At 46.0% G+C, this 20148-nt stretch overlaps 1 protein-coding gene across 1 annotated transcript; it reads right to left on the reverse strand.

Annotated features, from left to right (window-relative positions):
* Positions 1–8535: 8535 nt before the first annotated feature.
* On the reverse strand, positions 8536–19928 carry HMGB3 (high mobility group box 3). Its single transcript, XM_083372029.1, has 5 exons — positions 19789–19928; positions 16077–16240; positions 14509–14648; positions 13419–13593; positions 8536–10177 (listed from the first exon to the last, which is right to left on the reverse strand). The coding sequence occupies exons 2-5, from the start codon at positions 16224–16226 to the stop codon at positions 10025–10027; spliced, it is 618 nt and encodes a 205-aa protein (XP_083228155.1). The 5' UTR covers positions 16227–16240; positions 19789–19928; the 3' UTR covers positions 8536–10024.
* Positions 19929–20148: the final 220 nt, after the last annotated feature.

Genomic DNA, 20148 nt, shown 5'->3' on the forward strand with positions numbered 1-20148 from the left:
GTGCTCACTTCCTGTTCCTTTGGCTTTTTCATGACGCATCTGTGGGGAATGTCAAGAAAGCAGAGACCAGGGAACAAGAAAGGGATTGTGCTATGGCTAAGCTTAGACGAGGCCTATCCAGATTGTTCTCTTCCTTCATCGTCTCCTCTCCTCCCTTCTTGCACCAAAGGTTCAACAGAATAACGGAGCTGGAAGAGACCTTGGAGGTCTTCTAGCCCAACCCCCTGTTCAAGCAGGAAACCCTATACAGTTTCAGACAAATGGCTGCCCAACGTCTTATCAACTTATCAACCTCCCTCCATCCAGTGCGCTCCCACAGAGAGGGCCTCCTCAGGGTGCCACCGGTCAGAGAATGTCGTCTGGTGGCCCCCAGGGGGAGGTCCTTCTCTGTGGGCATGCTGGATTTGTGGAACCGTTTGCCGGTTGAGCTCCAGATGGCGCCCGACCTTCGTTCCTTCCGACGCGATCTGAAGACCTACTTGTTCAAACAAGCCGGCCTGGCCTGATGGGTGATGGGTTTGGATTTTAATATTGTTTTAGTGCATTTTAACTTATTGTTGTTATTTCTGGGCACCTTGTTTAATCTTTTTTTAATATTTGTATTCTTGTATTTTTATATGTTTGCCCTGTTCACCGCCCTGAGTCCTTCGGGAGAAGGGTGGTATACAAATAAAATTATTATTATATTATTATTATTATTATTATTATTATTATTATTATTATTATTATTATTATTATTATTATTATTATTATTATTATTATTATTATTATTATAAACCTCCATGGATGGAGCATCCACAAGTTCTGGAGGCAAGTCATTCCAATTGGCAGGAAATGTCTCCTTAGTTCTAGGTTGCTTCTCTCCTTGATTAGTTTCCATCCGTTGCTTCTTGTCCTGCCTTATAGAATAGGTCGACCCCTCTCTCCTTTGGGACAGCCCCTCAAATATTGGAATGCTGCTGTCTTGTCACTTTGGGTCCTTTTCTCTACACTAGATGGACCAGGGGTGACATGAAGTTTGAACGGCTTTCCCACGTCAGATGGGATCTCCGTGCCTAGAGGAAGAATGATCATTCTCATCCACAGGAATAAATCTGGTAGATTTTCATGGATCCAAAGCTCTGCTTGGTCCAACATTTGGCCTCTAATGAAGGAGCACACAAGCCCCCTTAGATACCAAGAGGGGCCACTGCTGTCCTCCATCATCAGAAACTCCCTGCAAATAATGTGGGGTTTTTTATACCATTCTAATGCTTTCTGCCATTTTTATTGTTTTAATTTTGTTGTTGTTAGTTGCGAAGTCGTGTCTGACCCATCGCGACCCCATGGACAACGTTCCTCCAGGCCTTCCTGTCCTCTACCATCTTCTGGAGTCCATTTAAGCTCACGCCTCCTGCTTCAGTGACTCCATCCAGCCACCTCATTCTCTGTCGTCCCCTTCTTCTCTTGCCCTCAATCTTTCCCAGCATTAGGCTCTTCTCCAGTGAGTCCTTCCTTCTCATTAGGTGGCCAAAGTATTTGAGTTTTAGCTTCAGGATCTGGCCTTCTAAAGAGCAGTCAGGGTTGATCTCCTCTAGGACTGACCGGTTTGATCGCCGTTTTAATTTTAATCGTATGTTTTTAATTTGCAGGCTCGTTTGCCGAGATAGAAATCAAGTCAAATCAATCAAGAAACTAACACGCTGCAAAACTTTGGAGTAGGTTTTTTTAAAAAAAACAAAACAAAACGGGGGTCTTTCACCGATAAGGGCAGGTGGCTATTAATGGGGAAGGTCCCCCTTGTCAGGATTTACAGCTGCTCCTCCCCCCTATCCTTACCCCATCAATTACAGGAAAACAGGCTTTACAGCCCCAAACCAATTGCTCTGTGAGAGCCTAATGGATGTACTTTAGCAGAGATTTTCTTCTCCAGCAACAGATTGGATAAAAAGCATTCCAGAGCAGCTTTTGGTCCGAGAGATAAATGGAAACAGGGAGAGCGGGAAAGAAGGATAACAAAGGAGTCTATACATTTTGCAGACAGGAGAGACAATTTCTAACTTACCAGGCTCTGCTTTGCAGGACAGGTATTCCAGTTCATCAATAGGCCATCTACATTTTGTGCAGAAAGGGCGCAGCTTGGTTGGTCTCTGGAACGACCCACCACTATGTACAGGCAGTCCTCGACTTACGAAGACAATGGACCCCAAAATTTCTGTTGCTAAGCAAGACAGTTGTTAAATGAGTTTTGTCCCGTTTTATAACCTTTCTAAGCGAATCACTGCAGTTGTTAAGTTAGTAACGTGCTGGTTAAGTCCATCTGGCTTCCCCATTAACTTTGCCTGTCAGAAGGTTCCCCCCATGAACAGGGGAATCACATGACTCCGGGACATGGTCATAAATGTGAGTCAGTTGTCAAGTTTCTGAATTTTGATCATATGACCATGGATGCCGCTCAGTGTGAAAAACGGTCATAAGCCACTTTTTTCACTACTTCAAACAGTCCCTAAATGAACTTTCGTAAGTCAAGGACTAGCTGTAACTGATTTAATGTTTATAGCTGTTCTAGTTGTTTACCCCTCCCAGAATCCACTGTAGTTGAGCAGCCAATGCAAAGAAATAATAAATATTAACTGCAAGCTTACAAAATATAGCAAGAGGGACCCTTGTCAGTTACTGGCAATAATATAGAAAAGAGAGTCTTATCTTCCAAAGATCTAAACCTTGATTCCAAAACCTCTCCAGAAATTGCCATCAAATTTCTCTGGTAAGATTTTCAGCATGAGAAGGTATACAGTAAATTCTCGCGTACAGAATTGTATCCAGAGGGAAATGGTGTTAATTGCATGGAATTTGTTTTATCCTTGCTGAACACCAAGTAAATTAAACTGCCTCCCGTTCTTAGGCTGATGTTGGCTCCCAGACCCTTTGTCCTTCTTGGGTTGTGGTCTTCAGCCACAACCACCTAAAAGAGTCCCCCTGTGTATAGTGCACATGTACACGAAGTGTACATCCCACAAGAATTGCAGAATCCTAGCTTGCAAAAAGCAGCTTTGGGCCATTTTTTTGCAAAGAAGATTGGATTGGCGCAGGGCAACAGGATCGGGGATCTAATCAGCCAGTTGAGTAAGATCTTTGGATCAAGCGAGAATTTAGAAGCTTCTTTTAAATGCTTTCTTCCAGCATATTGGGTGGGGGGGAATGACAGCCAGAAGCTTCTGTGTATTGATTCTGGTGCAGGCTGTAGCCATCTGCCATCTGTTACCCAAACAAGACAGAAAAATCAATTTTGCACTATACCAGCTCCCCCAGAAAAAAAAGTAAAAAAAAGGGGGGGGGGGTTAGTAGGATTATTTGCCTTGGAATTGGGAGTGGGTGGAGGACAGATCAAGACACAATTGTTTCCTGTCTTATCTGAAATGGAAGAGTCTGCAAAAGCAGGCCTCTTGTTTTATTGCCCAAACAATGGATGTTCTGCTGATCTTTGAGGCAGACACATCCAGCCATGGGGAAGATGATAACTCTCCATGCACAGACATCTCAACCTCATTAAGGATGGTGATCAAGATTGCCGCATGTGTGCCTGTGTTGTGCCTCCTGCTAGAGAAACAAGACTTCTGGAAAATATTGAACACCATCAACAACGACAAAAATCTTCAGCAGAAACTCATTTAGCCCTTTAGTACAGAACAAATCCTGGAAAATGTTTCGATTGTAAGTGAAAAACATATTCTCAGATGGGCTACTCTGATCTACCAGAAAAAAGGTCACAAATGGGAGTTCTGAGCACATACACATATCTACCTATGTAGAGCTACACCCATACAGAACTATATTTACACAAACACGTGTGTTACTCTGTGTACAGTACTACTGTTTCCAAAACTCTTTATTAGTGGAGAACTATTGCAGAAGTTTCTAGAATTAGTAAATTACGGTAGTAACTTCTCCTCTTTCGTATTCTATAAAGCAGCAGCTGATATCCGAGCAATAGTGAACCCACTGCTACCATGTTTGCAATAGTTTGTATTTATTTGGGTTAATGGCAACTAAGTCCCACACCAATGTCAGGCGGAGATGACTTTTTCCATAGAGTTGAATGGATAGAGGAGTCACCCGCTCAGTCATGGTAGAATGGCTGCCTTTACTTTAGGCTGTTCTGACCATGTAACTCAATGGTATGGTGGATTTGAAGGTGGTCCTTCTTTAACAATGCTAATCAGACCAGAACTCTAGCATTAAGCGATGCTGTCGTAAGTCGAAAAACCACGTGACTGCATGGCTTAGCAATGGCAGTCCCTGTTGCTCTGAAATGAAGACTGTGGGGAACATTAAGCCAAGAGCTCAGGTGACTGTGACCGGAGACTTCCCGCCGGCTTCCCCACTGACTTTGCTTATGGAAAACCAGCAGGGAAGGTTACAAAAACACGATTGTGTGACCACAAGACGCTGTGATGGCCCTCAGGACAGGTCATCACTGCACCCTCTCATTCAGGCTCATGGCAAGTTCTAACTGACCGAGCGTAAGTTCAAATTGAGCAAACCACCGTTAAATGAGGACCACCTGTAATCAGGGTAAGGAAGACGCCACACAGACTCTCCTGCTGTTCCGTTTCGCAAATCAGGGTCCCCCTCAACCATCTTGCTTCCCCCCGTCCCCCCCCCCCCCGCCGGACAAGGCCACCTGCAATTTGCAGCTGCTGCCTGAAGATGGCAAAACAACCCCACATTCCTAATTTCATCTAAATCATGGGGCGTGCATGTGTGTGTGTGTGTGTGTGTGTCGAGGGGAAGATCCATTTCAGCAAACGGAGAAGACTTGCAGTTAGGCGTTGTTGATTTATTTTTTAATTTTTTTTGGCAAACCTTAGGATGCCCCAAGGGTCGTTATTTTCCTAGAAAGAGAAGTTAAAAAATTCCAAAGTCTGGGAGCCAAAAAGACAAAACGGGGCACCACTGTCCTTGTGCTGCAGTGGATTTTGGGGACCCGTGTGCAAAATGCAGAGACCAAATTGCCTTCAGTTGCACCGGGAGGCAGACAGACAACTCCCCCTCTGGCTGTAATAACTTATGCTGAGCCCGTTTGTGGCCTTTTATCTTTTTTTTTTTTTTTTTGCTGCTCTTACCGTCTGCTCAGATTACTCCATTTTTATGTTTGTCAGCGTGGCACGTGAGAGGGATAATTTGTATGCCATGGATTAAACGGGTGGTGTAAATTATTAAAGACCTAATTCATAGAGGCATTACACATACCGTATGCAGTATTTTATTTTTTTTTACCCCCTCTTTCTTGCCTCTGGTGGCATCGGCTTGGTTTTGTCGAAGTCCCTTCTTCCTGGACCTTTTAGCAAGGAAGGAAAGGATCTGGGTTTGTTAGACAAGGAGGTTTTCCTGCAAATTAATTTTCTCCCTTTTATCCCACACAAGAGTGACCCTGCAGATCCTGGGAAAGAGACATTCTTCTCCTCTTGACAGGCATGAAGCCATGTGAAGGATTGCTTTCTTATCTCTGGTTGAGGCAGGAGGCAAGTCTTCCCACTGAAAATAAGCAATGTAGAAAACTAGCAAGCCCAACCCCAGGTTCCTCACTTTCCCACCAAATGCTAGCAGTCATAAATAAGGGAAACACACAAACGTTAAAATGCATGATTTTCAAAGACTTGCCTATCCTAGAATCATTGGCTTCATTCTACTCAACTCACTGGCCAGGATAGGACTTCCCAGACCATCTGGGATCAATGTCTGTTCAACCTTGGCTTCAAAACCTCCAACGATGGAGCGTTGTAGGTCGATTCCAGGAGGCAGGCAGTTCCCCTGCTCAATAGCCCACATGGTCAGTTAACTATTTGGAAAAAGCCAAAGCCAGAACGATGGTTCACACAGAGTTACTCCATGCCATCTCTTCTGGGACAACCAGGTCTGCAAGGAAAGCCACTGAAAGCATTCAGACACACCACAGGCGTTCTCTTCTACACCCTTCTGGCTCCCAGTTGCTTTTATTCATCGGGGGGGGGGGGGGAAGGATCCCTAACCTGGAAGTTCCAGATTCAATCCCGAGGGTTTCTTTTAAAGAAAGGGAGCTGGGGATATATTTTGAGATCCATGTCGATCTCTTAAAACCCGAGATCGTGAAGAGGCAGGGCCAAAGCAGATTCTATTCAATCCACAGAAGTATTCTAATGAAGAGCTTCTCATCAGCAACAGGTTTAAGGATGGTACTTTTCTAAATCCACCTGTCTTTCTCCTGCAAAAAAAATAAGATAAAAAATAAAAAAATCAATTCCTTTAGTCTGGGTCAAGATACATCTTTCCTGAAAAGGGAACAATCTTTGTACGTGTATTGCTAAGCAAGAGGGAATGGAGGGCTCAACCCAGGCAAAATACAAACAGGAAGCGGATTTTTGCAAAAGACAAATTGCTGAGGGCAACAGTTAAGGATGTGGAAGCTGAATCAATGGGAGGTTTAACTTCAGCTGCAAAGGTGTTTTGGCTTTTGAATCAAGAGGGATGACGGACCCAGAGGGACGAGCGGCATTAGTTTCCGTGTCTCAGGAAATTTCAAGATGCTTGGACCTCAACTCGCAGAGTTTTGTGTGTGCGCGCTTAAAGTCGAGAACTACGTGTATATTTTTTTTAGTTTACATGCTTAGTTTCATACAGGGAGTCCTTGATGTATGGCCAGAATTTGAGTCCAAAGTTTCTGTTGCTACGCGCGACATTTGTTAAGTGAGTTCTGCCGTTTTACGACTTTTCTTCCCACGCTTGCAAAGTGAATCGCTGTGGTTGTTAAGCTAGTCACACAGTTGTTAAGTGAATCCGGCTTTCCCCGTTGACTTTGCTTGGCAGAAGGACGCCAAAGGTGATCACGTGAGCCCCCCTCGGGACATTGCGACCGTCCTAAATACGAGTCAAGCATCCAAATTTTGATCACGTGACCACAGGGATGCTGCAAGCGACGTCAAGTGTGAAACAGTCATAAGTCACTTTTTTCAGTGCAGTTGTAACTTCGGTCACTAGATGAATTGTTGCAAGTCAAGGACTGCCTGTTTGCCAATTCACGTTTCTATATATGTTTCTGTATTTTTAATGTTTCCGTGCAGAATACTAAAGTTTATATGACAAAGCCAAATCAGTAGGCCAAAATGTACTACTGATGCCATTTCAAGGACTAATGATACGTTTCCACCGTTGCAGTCTGCCTTGAGCTTTTTTGTCACACTAAATCTTCCCATTCAGTGCAATATTAAAAATTTAATAAATAAATAATAAATAAATTTCTGCTCTGGGGCTGCTGCTGCTGTGCGCCCCTCAAATCCTGCTCAGATCCTTACAACTCGAACCCGTTTCCTTTCTGGCTTTGATGACAGCTCTGGAGCTGCTTAAATGGCTCCAGTGGTGACATTTTACAGATGTTTTTTTAAGGGGGGAAAAAAGACTTCACCTCTTTCAACAAAGACAAGACCAGAAGTGAGCATAAAGTCTTTACTTTTTTTTGACAGACACAAAGTAGGAACTGTTAGTCCTTCCTTATTTGTCACCGGTTGGTTTTTTTTTTAAAAAATTCACCTTTTAAATAAATTCTAACATTCCAAGTAGGAAGTTTTTCTACCATGAAAAAAAAGTGGTAAGAAAAACCCGTTACAACCTTCCCTGGAAGGTCCTAGGAAGGACTATTTTCAAGGCCTTGTGGATTCTTCTGCCAGTCAACCGCCATTTCATTTGATGGTTTTGGAACCTCACAAGACACCGCAGGTAGTCAGTCCCGAGTTACAAGCAATGCTGGAACCAGGATTTCCGTAGCCACGCAAGGGGCTGGTTGTGAGTCGTGCTGTATCTGGCTTTGTTAAATGTGCAGAGCCATAAATTATCTGCATGCCAGCTTTATAAAAACTCTTCCTATTTGTTCCCACAACAACCCTGTGAGTTGGGCTGGGCCAAGAATGAGTGATTGGACCAAAGCCAGCCAGCCAGCCAGTTTCCAAGGCTAAGGCGGGACTAGAATTGACTGTCTCCTGCCGATTGGCCCAGAACCACCGAGTTGGCTTTCATGCCTACAAGGGGAGTAAAACTGTCTCCTGGTGATTGGTCCAAAATCACCCACCCAAAGCAGGACTAGAACTCATGATCGCCTGGTTTTCTAGCCTGATGCTTTAACCATTAGATCAAACTGGCTCAGTAAACTATGGTTTTGAGATGTACTACCTCCTGTAGTACATCAAACCCAAAGAATCTGACAGCCACATCCATTGTTATCCACCCAAACGAGATGCCTCTAAAATCTGGGTTCCAGATCACCACGTTATTTGATTCTGGAAACTTGAAGGTCACAATGGAAGGCATTCCGACTTGTTAGTGAAATTAAGGCAACCGTTAACAAAGCAGAAGGGTCTTCCTTTCTCAAAACACCAGACTCCCCCTCCCCACCACAAGGCCACTGAGTTGCAGACCCAGGCCGACACGCCAGTAAACACTCCTTCACCTTGTCTGATGACCAGCCGACTACTGGAAGGAGCTCAATGGGGAAAGAGAAAGAAAAAAACGCCATGACAGTTGAAACACAAGACAAAAAAAGGCACATTTTAATATTTACAAAGCATAGCATTTGGGCCATGAACGCACCCCACACACATCTATAAAGAAATCTCTGCTCTCCTTTCGTCACCTACCTTTGCAAACGGCAGCTTCGCACCACCGTAATGTATTCCCTTAGCGTTTGATTTTTGTTTTTGTTTCAAGTAATAAGATTCAAATTTGCATAGTGTCTTTGATCAGCAAACCCGCTCACGTGGCCGTCTTTCCTCAGATCAGCTGCCCATCCTAATCGTCGTTCTCGTGAGGCGGGAAGCGGCGCCATCCGCCGCCATCTTTTAATCCGCGGCTCAAGACATAACCTCGTTTAAAAGCAGGAACTCTAGAATATGGTCGAGAAGTTTTAAAAACGTAATACTGTTTATTTTTGCTTCAAAAACATTTCAGCATTCTAAACATACAAAAAAAACCAACGTAATGTTTGTTGCAATTATTTTTCTTTTCTTTTCTCTTTCGTTTCTTTTTTTAAGTACAGAGGCGTTTTTGAACTCTTCTGCGCCCTCCTCACTTTTAAAGCTGACCACGGAAGGAGACTTACAGGCTTGGTTGAAAAACTACCCCGGCTTTAAACTAAAAGGAAAAGAAAAAAGGAAAAGAAAAAAAAAAGGAATCCATACAATTTCTTGTTTTATCTCATGCCGGCTGAATCCCCCCCCTCCCTTCTTTCACAACTAAGGATGGCTGCAGAATGCTATTTCACTATATACAGAAAGACAACTTTTAAGCTAAATGTACGCTCACTGTAGTGTAAATTAGATCTACTTTCGTGGTCCACGCTTTGAGATACGGCCTTTTCCGAGGGGGGGAGAGAAAACCCACAAAGAACCTTTCCCCCCCTCGCTTAAAGCCATTTCCCCCCCCCTTCTCAGGGGCCATCAAAGCATGAACTACAAGAATTTGTCTAGTTTTTACAAACTATAGATATGTACAGTTTATAACCCAGGATTTTTCTAGCCAATAACCATATAGTTAAACACCACCTTACAAATTAAAAAATAAGATGCTTGAAACATTTTTAAATGCTTTGTTACACCGACAGGAAAAAAGTGCACAGAGTTAGGAGAACACGAGAGCGTCTTTGTTTCCATTTGCTTTTTTTTTTCTTTCCCCCTCTTCCTTTTTTGTTTTTAAAAATGTTTGGAAATATGTACAACTTTGTTACACAGTCAGGACCCCGGAAGAGGGTCCCTAGCTACTGAATGTAAACCAGGTTACAATGGTTATTATTTCATATTGTTTCTGCGTTTTCTTTTTTCCCCCAAGAGCGCTTTTATTTATGGACTTCCAAAAAGGCTACAGTATTGTGATCAAAAAACCAAATTTGGGTGGTAAATCTTAATAAAGGGCAAATAAGGGGCACCATCTCAAGCAAGAGGCGCCAGTTTTTTTTTTCTTTTCCAAATGGTGTTTCCCCTACTCTATGGTATTCACATGGAAACAAGGATTATACAGTTTCTCATTCATCATCTTCCTCCTCCTCCTCGTCTTCATCTTCCTCCTCCTCGTCGTCTTCCTCCTCCTCTACTTTTTTCCGGGCAGCTGCAGCAGTCTTAGCGGCTGTGCTCTTAGCGCCATCGAACTTGCCTTTAGATTTGTAATCTGCAACATCCTGTAATATCAAAGAGAGAAAGTTTGGTTCCCTTCCGCAGCACCAACACGGCATTTGCAATTGGTTAGGGAAAGAGCCAAAAATTAAACCTGGGTTTATTGGCCGAGCCAAGGCGGTGGGGCTTGTTTTATTCATTTTGTTTTTGTTTTACAACTGCCTGAATTTGGAAATGGAAGGACCCAAAGCTCCACTGCCTTGGTGGAGCAGTGGGCTAATGCCTCCTTAAGTAACACCAGCTGCCTGCCATTAGTGCAGGTTCGAGTCCCACCAGGCTCAAGGTTGACTCAGCCTTCCATCCTTCCCAGGTAGGTAAAATGAGGACCCAGATTGTTGGGGGCAATTAAGCTGACTTTGTAATAATGCCGCTTGGGGTGTGTGTGTGAAAGCCCTAACAAGCAGGCATATACATAGAATGAAGGCTATTGCTAAGCACATTGGTTTGTGCTTCTTAGATTGTAAGCCGCCCTGAGTCTTCGGACAAGGGCGGGATATAAATGGGATTAAAAAAAAAAAAAGCTGATCGAGTTAGCAGAGATGGCTAAATTGACTGCTTTGATTAAAGAAAAAAAAAAAACTCAACACAATTACTTTTATTTCTACTTGGATTTTATGCTTGAGGTAGGTGGGGGAAAAAATGAAACTTTTGATTTTGGGTTTTACCGATGAGATTGGTTTGTTGTTATAGAAATGGCCAGTTTATGTTACTACGTACAAGTAAAAAGTTGAGGTTGGATACTAATCTCTTATTCTATTGCACCAAAAGGAGCTGTAAGTCAGCATCTTTTCTTTCTTTCTCCCCTTTTCCCTTCCCCCTCTCCTATTTTCCTACTATTTTCTTTTGCATTTTATATTACAAACCAATACAAAAAAAAAAACCTGCCTGAATTTTCACCCGATGCCAAAAACTGATGCTCACCAGCCACTCGCTAATCAGAGGCTCCTCAGCTAACCCAAAATAAAACACAGAAGAGGAACGAAGATACTTAGAAAGTTTTACTTCACAAGAACTGTAGGGACTCCTCTTGGCTTTGTCAACATAACTAGCATTAAGCAGTCCCACAGATACTATGTGGTTGTTTCTACAACCCAAGGTTCATCTTTTAAGCACATTTAATGGCTTAATTCTTTTTAGCAGAACTTGGGAGGAAGCAAAAACAGTCAAAAACGGACTTCACATATCACTAAATTTAGGGAGTTAAAAGTCAGTTAAAGGTCACAAACGTCTCACATTACCTACTTTTGACTTAGAAAGGGGAAAAAAAATACCCTCAAGGCTACCCATGCATCTGTGGGACAGTTGGCTAAAAATTAAGGGGGTATATGTAGTCCTTGACTTATGACCATTCGTGTAATGACGGTTGGAAGCTACATCCTCAAAAGAAATGACTTACAACCCATCTTCAAAGCTATGAGTGTCGTACCACCACAATCACACGATTGCAATTTGGGGCACTTGGAAACCGACTCGCGCTTATGACCGCCGTTATCTCCTGGGCACGGGATCAAAGGCCAGGCATTTGGTGACTGGCACGGATTCACACAATTGTTAATTTGTGGCTTTGCTCGTTTTGCTGGCTTCCGACCAGCAAAGTCAACGGGGGAAGCTGGATTCGCTTAACAACCAGGGCGATAATGGTCATAAAATCAGTCACAGGGTGATTCTTTTAACAATCTCCTCACTTAGCAACCAAAGTTCCAGTCCTACCTGGGCTCCCAAGTCGAGGACTATCTGTAGAGGTTAAACTAGACACCTGGTGATTTCATGGTGTGCTCAACCTTTTGTTTTCTTAGCCATAAACAGGATGGCCTTGTTTTCTTTCAGGATGTTTTGAAAATTCCCAAGTCTAGCATCCTATTCCCAATAGCAAAATAGAATCCAGTAGAAAATATCTATAGCTCAAGGTCAAACACTTGGCGTTCCTTCAGCTTGGATGCTTTCCTACGGATTAGCAGGTGCTCTACTACCAGTCTAAGTTACATCACCAGCGCAGGGGAGGAGTAGCATTCAACTTGGCCTGCCCATCTTGGCTGGGGTGTGGTTTCTGCTGCTGTTTCCTGCTTGTCTGGGTGTTGGCAGCCGAGAGGATTTGCTCCAGGCTACTCTGAAGTTGCACCAGATAAACGGATCAAGGGAGAAACAATCTCCTAATCAAGGAAGAAGCCACACCTCAACCAAGACCACTCCCTCATTGCAACTGATGAGGTTACCTAAGCAGGTAATGAAATGGTCTGCAGGAAAAACCAAGCTTGAAGAACATCAAGAGCCCAATCCTCTTTTACCTGCTTGGTTGGACTCCTGGAGGAAAAGCAGAATACGACGAGCACTAAATGGCAGTCTACCGTATCGCTCTGTTACAAGGGTGCTCTATTTGGATATAAACCTGAAACAGGCTTTGGATCTGGTTTGGGTGCTCCATTAATCATCACGATATGCAACAAGCACATTCATATCGGACTCGAAGCCCCATTTCTGCTTCACTTCTGGATATTGAACACGAGCACCTGCCATATGCAATATAATATTGTGATTCTAAGAGAGGAGAACGTTTGTAGCTCAGGATTGAACTGTGGGCTCCTCTGTGCTGTCAGAGCTTGGTTTTCTTGCAGACATGTAGTTACCTAAGTAGGTAACATCACCAGGGCTAGTAGAGTGGGGTTGCCCTCATTTTTATAAACCAGTGGCTTGCCCTGTCAAGTTTTTGGTGGAAATAATATTGATGGTTAGTCGATTAGGATGTTGTTTACTTGATTGTTGGTCCACCAATACTGACAGGGCAAGCCACTGGTATATAGGCAGGCAGCAAACCACTCTCCCTTCTAGCACTGACGATGTTACCTAGTTTGGTAATGAAACGCCTGCAAGAAAACCACCAAGGTCAGAGAGCACCAAGGACTCCAAAACATAGTGATTAAACCAGCATTGTGCACACGCATTCTTAAGATTTGCTCCCCAAATCAAGAATGGCATCATGTATTTGCTTGCCCCAGCCTGGCCATCACTTTCTCCCTGAACCAGGGGTAGGCAACCCTGGCTCTTTAATGACCTGTGGACTTCAACTCCCAGAATTCCTGAGCCAGCATGGCTCAGCTTGGAAGCCTCTCCCTTTCCCTTCAGCATGGCTGGCTCAGGAATTCTGGGAGTTGAAGTCCACAAGTCATCAAAGAGCCAAGGTTGCCTACCCGTGCCCTGGACCAAAGCAACCCAGAATCCCTTCAGACTGTGACAGCTGCCCAACCTTACCTTCTCATACTTCTCCTTCAGCTTAGCAGCTTTGTTGTTGTACGGCTGCTTTTCGCTGTCACTGAGGTTGTTCCACATTTCGCCCAACTTCTTGGCTACATCTCCGATCGAAATGCCTGGATTGGTGGACTTGATTTTGGGACGGAATTCCGAGCAGAAGAGGAAAAAGCCAGACCTTGGGGAAGGGAGAAGATACAGGAGAGCTGAAAACGGGAGAGGGTCAGAAGCTCTGAAGCAAACTAGGGTGAGGTAGCCGGACCAAGGACCTAATGAGGCCCACAACTGTGTAAGAATTGTAATGCACGAGTCTCGAGCTTGCACGCCTTTATTCTGGTTTTTGACACAGATGTCGGAAGGAGCTAAAGAGGACCAGCTGGGACTTGGCCAAAGATCCAGGTCTGATCTTCACAGCCCCACCAAAAACTCCCCAAACACATCTGGGTTATGCTCAAGCAAGGTTGCAGTCCATATGCTTTAGCTAAGCTCAGTCCAAGCAGCTGTCAACATCCCAATAAAAGCGGGCAGGATAAATCGTCATTTGACGGATATTAACCCAGGTAAGATACTTATAATATTTTAGAAATCTGAGAATTCTCCATTTTAAATCTGTTTTTTTTAAAAAAATAAAATAAAACAAACAGGCAGGACTTGAGGAGCTATCCCTTAATAAGGCTAATCCGACTGCAGTGATTTAGAATATAATGCCCTCTCTATCTTCCTGTATCGTAGCATTCAAAAACATCTGGATTGATCAGAAGAGGACATTCATCAAAGAAGGCTGCAGACTGTTGTATCAGTTACTCCCTACAAAAACCTCAAGTTTGGGATTAAGGCTTTTTAAAGTTGAGGAGGATTGGAAGAATTTAAAAAAATTCCCCAACTACGACCATTAAATTACCAGCTGGCTAGCTTTCACCCATGCAGACAGCAGCTGAAAGCTGCAGCCGCTTTAAAAAGCAGCTTCTTAAAGCTGCTGTTACAGTTCAGGAACGCCACGCTATATCCATCCCCCGCCTTATTCAACGACATGCTTCCAAAAATGCCAAATTTCAGAACTGAGAAGGTTGGAGTGAAGGAGGCGGTTACTTACGGCGGCCTTTTGGGGGCATTTGGGTCCTTCTTCTTCTTCCCCCCCTTTGCCGGACCATAATCTTTCATTTCTCGATCATACCGTACTTTGTCAGCTTTCGCCATCTCATCAAATTTTCCTTTCTCTTTGCTCGACATGGTCTGAAAGACAAAACAAGAGTCCTAAAAAAAGATACTCAAAACACCAACCGACTCTAAATGAAGTCCTCAAAGTAGGTAGAACCGCAGTTGAGGACAAGATACCCAAACTGAGAAGTGGGGAGAAAAATCCTTTAATGGGGTTTTTCAGGTCTCCGTCTAGCATCAGAAGAGACACCAACCAAGCACCTTGGCAGAGTGAAGGGTTGTGATTCAGATCCAATCTCCCAAAGACAATATAGTGTACGGGGATGTGGCCTACTCACCATGCTTTAAAGCAGGGGTCTTCAAACTTGGCCCTTTTATGACTTGTGGACTTCAACTCCCAGAATTCCTCAGCCAGTCCACAAGTCATAAAAGGGCCAAGTTTGAAGACCCCTGCTTTAAAGCAACCATACAATATTTTCTGGGATTTTGTAGCTGCCAAAGAGGACCTTCTTCTGATTAGGACTTTCAGGGGATAAAAATGCAGCCGTTTTAAAGCATGTATGGAAGATGGCTACTGCAGCTGTGTTCCACGTGCTCAAAAAAAAAAAAAGAACTTTGGGAAGATCAAATGTGAAGTTCTCCAGCTAACTACACAGTCTCAAAGCTGGCTAAGATATCTTTAACCACCAGCAGTTGGGTTAGTCTTCAAGCAGGATAGATAAAAATTCACTTTCTAGGAGTCGCTAAAAAAATAAAATAACCTGAAGAACCTTCTCTTCAGTATGGGTTACGTGAGCTACAGAGTATTCCAAACCAGTGAGCAAGAAATCTTTTCTTTTTCCCAGAGAAACAAGCCAACATACAACTGAGTAGAGTTCGTGCATCACCCCACAAAGTCCATTTGGTTTGAACTTGGGGACTGCTGTTCAGAAAGCATAGCTTAGTGCAGTCAAACCAATTATAGCTTTATAGCTTGGTGTAGCTAAACCAACTATAGTTTTATGTGTCCTGGGAAGCTGAATTTCTCACCTTCAACAGGGTAGTGTTGTCACATCAGAACCCTAACTACGAATTCAGTTGAAATACAAGAAAACCAGAGATGTAGGTGAAATTCAGAAGGCTTGTTCAAAATAATTGGGCTGAGCCATCTTTTCATCAAGGGAACATCTAAAATGTTGATACCAAGTGGAAGACACCCCCCCCAAAAAATATTGCCACAGTGGGCATGACCATGAAAACACCCACAAACCTCCTTCTCTAGACACGGTACCCGTATCATAATTCGCTCCATCGAAAATAGGATTACAAGGAAGCAGTTTTGTTAAGGCCACAAATAGGAGAAAGTTGAAATAAGTAAGGAAAGGGCTCAGCTGCAGGGGGGGTGAAATTTGAAATTTATTTCACCAGAAGTTTAATAGATGCTGAATTACTTGGCCAGCTATATCTGAAGATTTTTGGAATAGCAGGGAGGGAAGAACCAGAATTTATTCTCGGAGACCATACCTTCCACCGCTCCGAACATTTCTTGGAAAACTCTGCAAAGTTGACAGGAACTTCTGGATTTTTTTTCTTATGTTCTTCACGGCAGGTTTGCACGAAGAATGCATAAGCAGACATCTTTCCTTTTGGCTTTTTGGGGTCGCCTTTCGCCATTTTTAAAGGAAACACTTCAAAGCAAACAACAATTCAGCGTTTAAAATCAATCTTACATCGCCCTGTGCAGCCAAGACAATATACAAGGCAGTCCTTGGCTTACGACAACTTGAGCGCCAAATTTCTTTTGCTAAGTGCGTTTTGCCTCGTTTTAGGACCTTTCTTGCCACAGTTCGTTAAGCGGATCATTGCAGTCGACAAGTTAGTAACCCGGCTGTTAAGTAAACCTGCCTTCATATTGACTTTGCTTGTCAGGGGGGTCACAAACGGAATCACGGACCCTGCAACTGTCACAAATACATGTCAGCTGCCAAGCCTCTGAATTTTGATCACGTGACCATGGGGACGTTGCAATGGTTGTAAATGTAAAAAAAAAATGATCATAGGTCACAACTAACTGTTGTTAAGTCCAGGACTACCTGTGCACACCCTGCAGTCCTTCAATTGGTTAAGAAACGGGGACATATTTTTTTAAATACGATACGTAAAATTAAAAAATAAATGCTTTCCTCAGGAAAATCCCTAACACGCTCAACCCTTTTGCAGTCCATCCATCCCTTTAAAAAGTCTAATCACTTGCCTCTTTTGCTGTTACGGCATGCACCATCCTCGATTCCCCGTCCCGCCCTCGACTGACAACTCATGAAAAAAAAAAAAAACAAGTGCAAACCAGCCAGGAATAAGCCAGAATATTTCAAGATATTAAACACGTGGGTGCCCACTTGTGGACTTGTAGGCTGGGGCTGGCCCACCCACTCCGATAATAAACTTCTGGAGAACTTCAGCCTTCCCATGTCAAGATAGTAGCTGCAGGCGATCTCTCCCTTATCTGGAAAACAGTTCAATCCCATTTAAAGATCCCCCCCCTTAATTATTGCACACAACAGAGGACTGCAGTGCCGCTGTATCCAAAGAGATTGTGGTCATTAAAAGGTTGTTGGCCATTAAGAGGCTGGTCAGCCCAGCAGCTGCCTGCTAAGTTTGGAAAGAGGAAATTTTTATCTCCTTACAAGTTTCCTGCAAAGGGAAAGGATTTGCCAGGTCAAGAAAAAAGAGCAGAGTTGTTGGTTTGTTTTGCCTGAAAGGGGGGGGGGGGCAGAAGCAGTTTTCCTTTAGCTGGGGAGACGATTAAACCCTCTTCCCCTTTTCCTGCCTGGGGAACCTTTGCAATCTCGGGTTGCAAAAAGTTGAAAATCCTTTGGGAAAAAAAACACACCAAAAAAAACACAACGTACTAACTCAGCACGCCTCCCCAGGAAAAATCCCCTCCCCTCCCCCGTTTTGCAAAAGTTGCCTTTAAAAATAAAATACACACCACCCATGCCCCAGTTCTATATATACCTCTTGTTTGTTGCACCACCACAATCTGTTTTAAAAAAAAACACAACAACACCCAAACACACACACACACACACAAAAGTTTCAAAGCAAAAGAAACGGGATTTTGTTCCGCTCCGGCCCTGCCTCTCCCCAAGGTCATTGGGAAAATAAATAAATATATATATATATATATATTTCCCCCCCTTGTTGTGGGGGGGGGGAAGGTGGAACAACTGCCGAGGCACGTGGCCCCCAATAGCCCCCCCCGCTTGAAGCCCCCCACCCTAGCGGGGAACCTGCCCCGGGCTGCGCCTCTGGTTTTTTTTTGGGGGGGGGGTTTGTTTTATTTTGCGGGCGCGCCGTGGAAAAGGGGTCGAAAAAGCCCCGTTTCCCCGGTCCCGATAATTCACCTTCCATTTTGTGAATCGCTTCTTGATGAAAGAAAGTGCCGCTGAAATGGGCCCCGGGGGGCCGCCGGGGGGCCAGCCGGGCCCGGGGGGTCCCGGGGGGCGCGGGCGAGGGTCCGCCGGCGGGGCTGCTTGGCCCCTTCGCGCAGGCAGCCCGGCTGGCGAAGGCAGGGAGAGCGCTTCCCCCTCGCCCATCACGGCCCCGTTCGCTAAAATGGCTTCTCGAAAGGCTCGGCGAGCTGCTGGAAAGGGCTTAACAAAGCCACCGGCGCTCGTCTCCGCCGTTTCAGCCCCCGGCTCGGCCAGCCCCGGCGGGCAGACGGCTCGGACCCGGCTCGTTCGGTAGAAAAAGCGATGCTCTTTCCAACCAGCCCGGTTGCGGGCCGGAGAAAAGCCGGGGGGGTCCCGAGAAAGCGGTGGGAAAGCGGCCTCCCCCCCCTCACCCACACTCCCTGCTTAGCGCAATCGCCTGTCTAACAAAGGCAGCGCGCAGCCATTACAAGCCTCATTCCCCCCGCGCCGAAGGGAGGGAAAGGGCGGAAAAAAAAGCCCAAGCCGGGCTCCCAGCGGCCCGCGAAGGGCACGAGCGGAGAGAGATAAAGCCCGGGGAGCGGAGGCGAAAGGTTTGGGGGTTCGGGGGGCCCCCCGCGCGGATTTCGCCCCCGCGTCGCTCTCCCTCCCCGTCTCTGCCCGTCTTTCTTCCTTTAGGTCTGCTAGGCGAACGCCAGCCATATTAAGGCACACACAGCAAAGCCTACGGCGGCAGCCCAGGCGCGAGGAAGGGTCGGCTCGGGGTCTCGAGGCGGACGGAGGGCGGCCCAAGGGACCTTTTCCCAGAGGGGAAATGAAAAGGAGGCGGAAACGAAAGGTCGGGGCCCGATCCCAGGCGGCGGGGAGAAAAAAAACGACAAAGGCGGGAAGGGGGGAGGGAAAGGGGGCAGATTTATTTCGCTCTCCCCGGGACGCGCAAGGACTTCTCCCCGGTCGGATGCTCAAGGGGACACCCATTAGGAACGCAAAAGACACGGCAGGGCATTGCGCACCGCCGGGCAACTTGGCCGTTGTTCCCCACCCCGGCACCGGGCCGGCGAGAGACACGCGGAGGCGAGGCGGACAAGCGCAGGGTCAGCCCAGCCCGGAGCCGGATTGCTGCCCATGCGGGCTTGAGCCGCCGCTGCACCAGCCACCTTCCGCTAGCAGGAGCCGCGGAAAACCCACGCTCTTTCCTCGAGGTTTCCGCGCGTGGCCGCGTGGACGGAGGGGGAAAGAGAGCGCTCTCTCGGGCAGCCAGACGCGTTCCCACGCGCGCCCACCCTGCAGATTAAGGCAAAAACCCCCCAGGGAAGAATTCCTAGCCCCCCCCCCTCTCCCGAAAGACGCCTCCGAAACCCGCACACGCGTCCCGAGCCCCCCCTCCCGCCCCACGAAACAGGGGAGAAGGGGGTGGGTGGGAAGAAAAAACTCCCGTGGCAGCCCGACCCGGGACCTCTCGGGTTTTTCGCCCCTTGAAAAATTAGGGGAAAGAGAGAGAGGGAGGGAGGGAGGGAGGGCGCGGGGGGGGGGAGAGAGAAAAAAAAAGAGTCAGAAAGTTGATGGGAAAAGAGGCGGAGGAATAAAAGCCGGGATTTGCAAAAAAGGGGAGGGGGCAAAAAAAAAACCGACCCCGTATTTGTAGGGCAAAAATATACACATTATATTGAAAGGGGGTTTTTTTCCAAAAAAAAAGAGGGAAAAAAAAGCAAGAGGGGGGGTTTGGGAAAAATAAGAGGCTGGGCTGGGCTGGGGCAGCTGCCGCCCCCGGGAAAAAGTTGCCGAGCGGGGCTCCGGGCGCCTACCTGTATTGTTCGCGTGAACGTCGGCAGCCGCGGAAGGAAGGAAGGAAGAAAGCGAAGCGCACACCCGACGCGCTAAGACTCAGCGCTCCTCGCCGCCGCCGCCGCCGCCGCCGCCGCTCAGCCTCGCGTTGGCTGCCTACGAGAGCGGCCTGATTGGCTGCGGGGCTCTGCCGTTTAAAACAACCTCCTCGCCTGCCCATTGGCCCGGCCGCTGCTGAATATTAAGCAGCGGCGCGCGCCCATTGGCTGGGAGCGGCCAAGTCGTTCATTCAAAAAGAACAGCCGCTCGCTCCCAGGTAGGCACACACACACACACCGCGCAGCGACGCCGGGGAGAGGGAGGGAGGGAGGGGAAGAGAG

This window comes from Vipera ursinii, assembly GCF_947247035.1.
Source record: "Vipera ursinii genome assembly, chromosome: 12".
Lineage (NCBI taxonomy): Eukaryota > Metazoa > Chordata > Lepidosauria > Squamata > Viperidae > Vipera > Vipera ursinii.

Coding starts and splice junctions, on each gene's coding strand:
- HMGB3 (XM_083372029.1), bottom strand. CDS start 16,226: ATGGCGAAAGGCGACCCCAAAAAGCCAAAAGGAAAGATGTCTGCTTAT. Junction 13,594..14,508: donor AATGCCCCCAAAAGGCCGCC/GTAAGTAACCGC, acceptor CCCTTCCCCAAG/GTCTGGCTTTTTCCTCTTCT. Junction 10,178..13,418: donor TGAAGGAGAAGTATGAGAAG/GTAAGGTTGGGC, acceptor TTGATATTACAG/GATGTTGCAGATTACAAATC.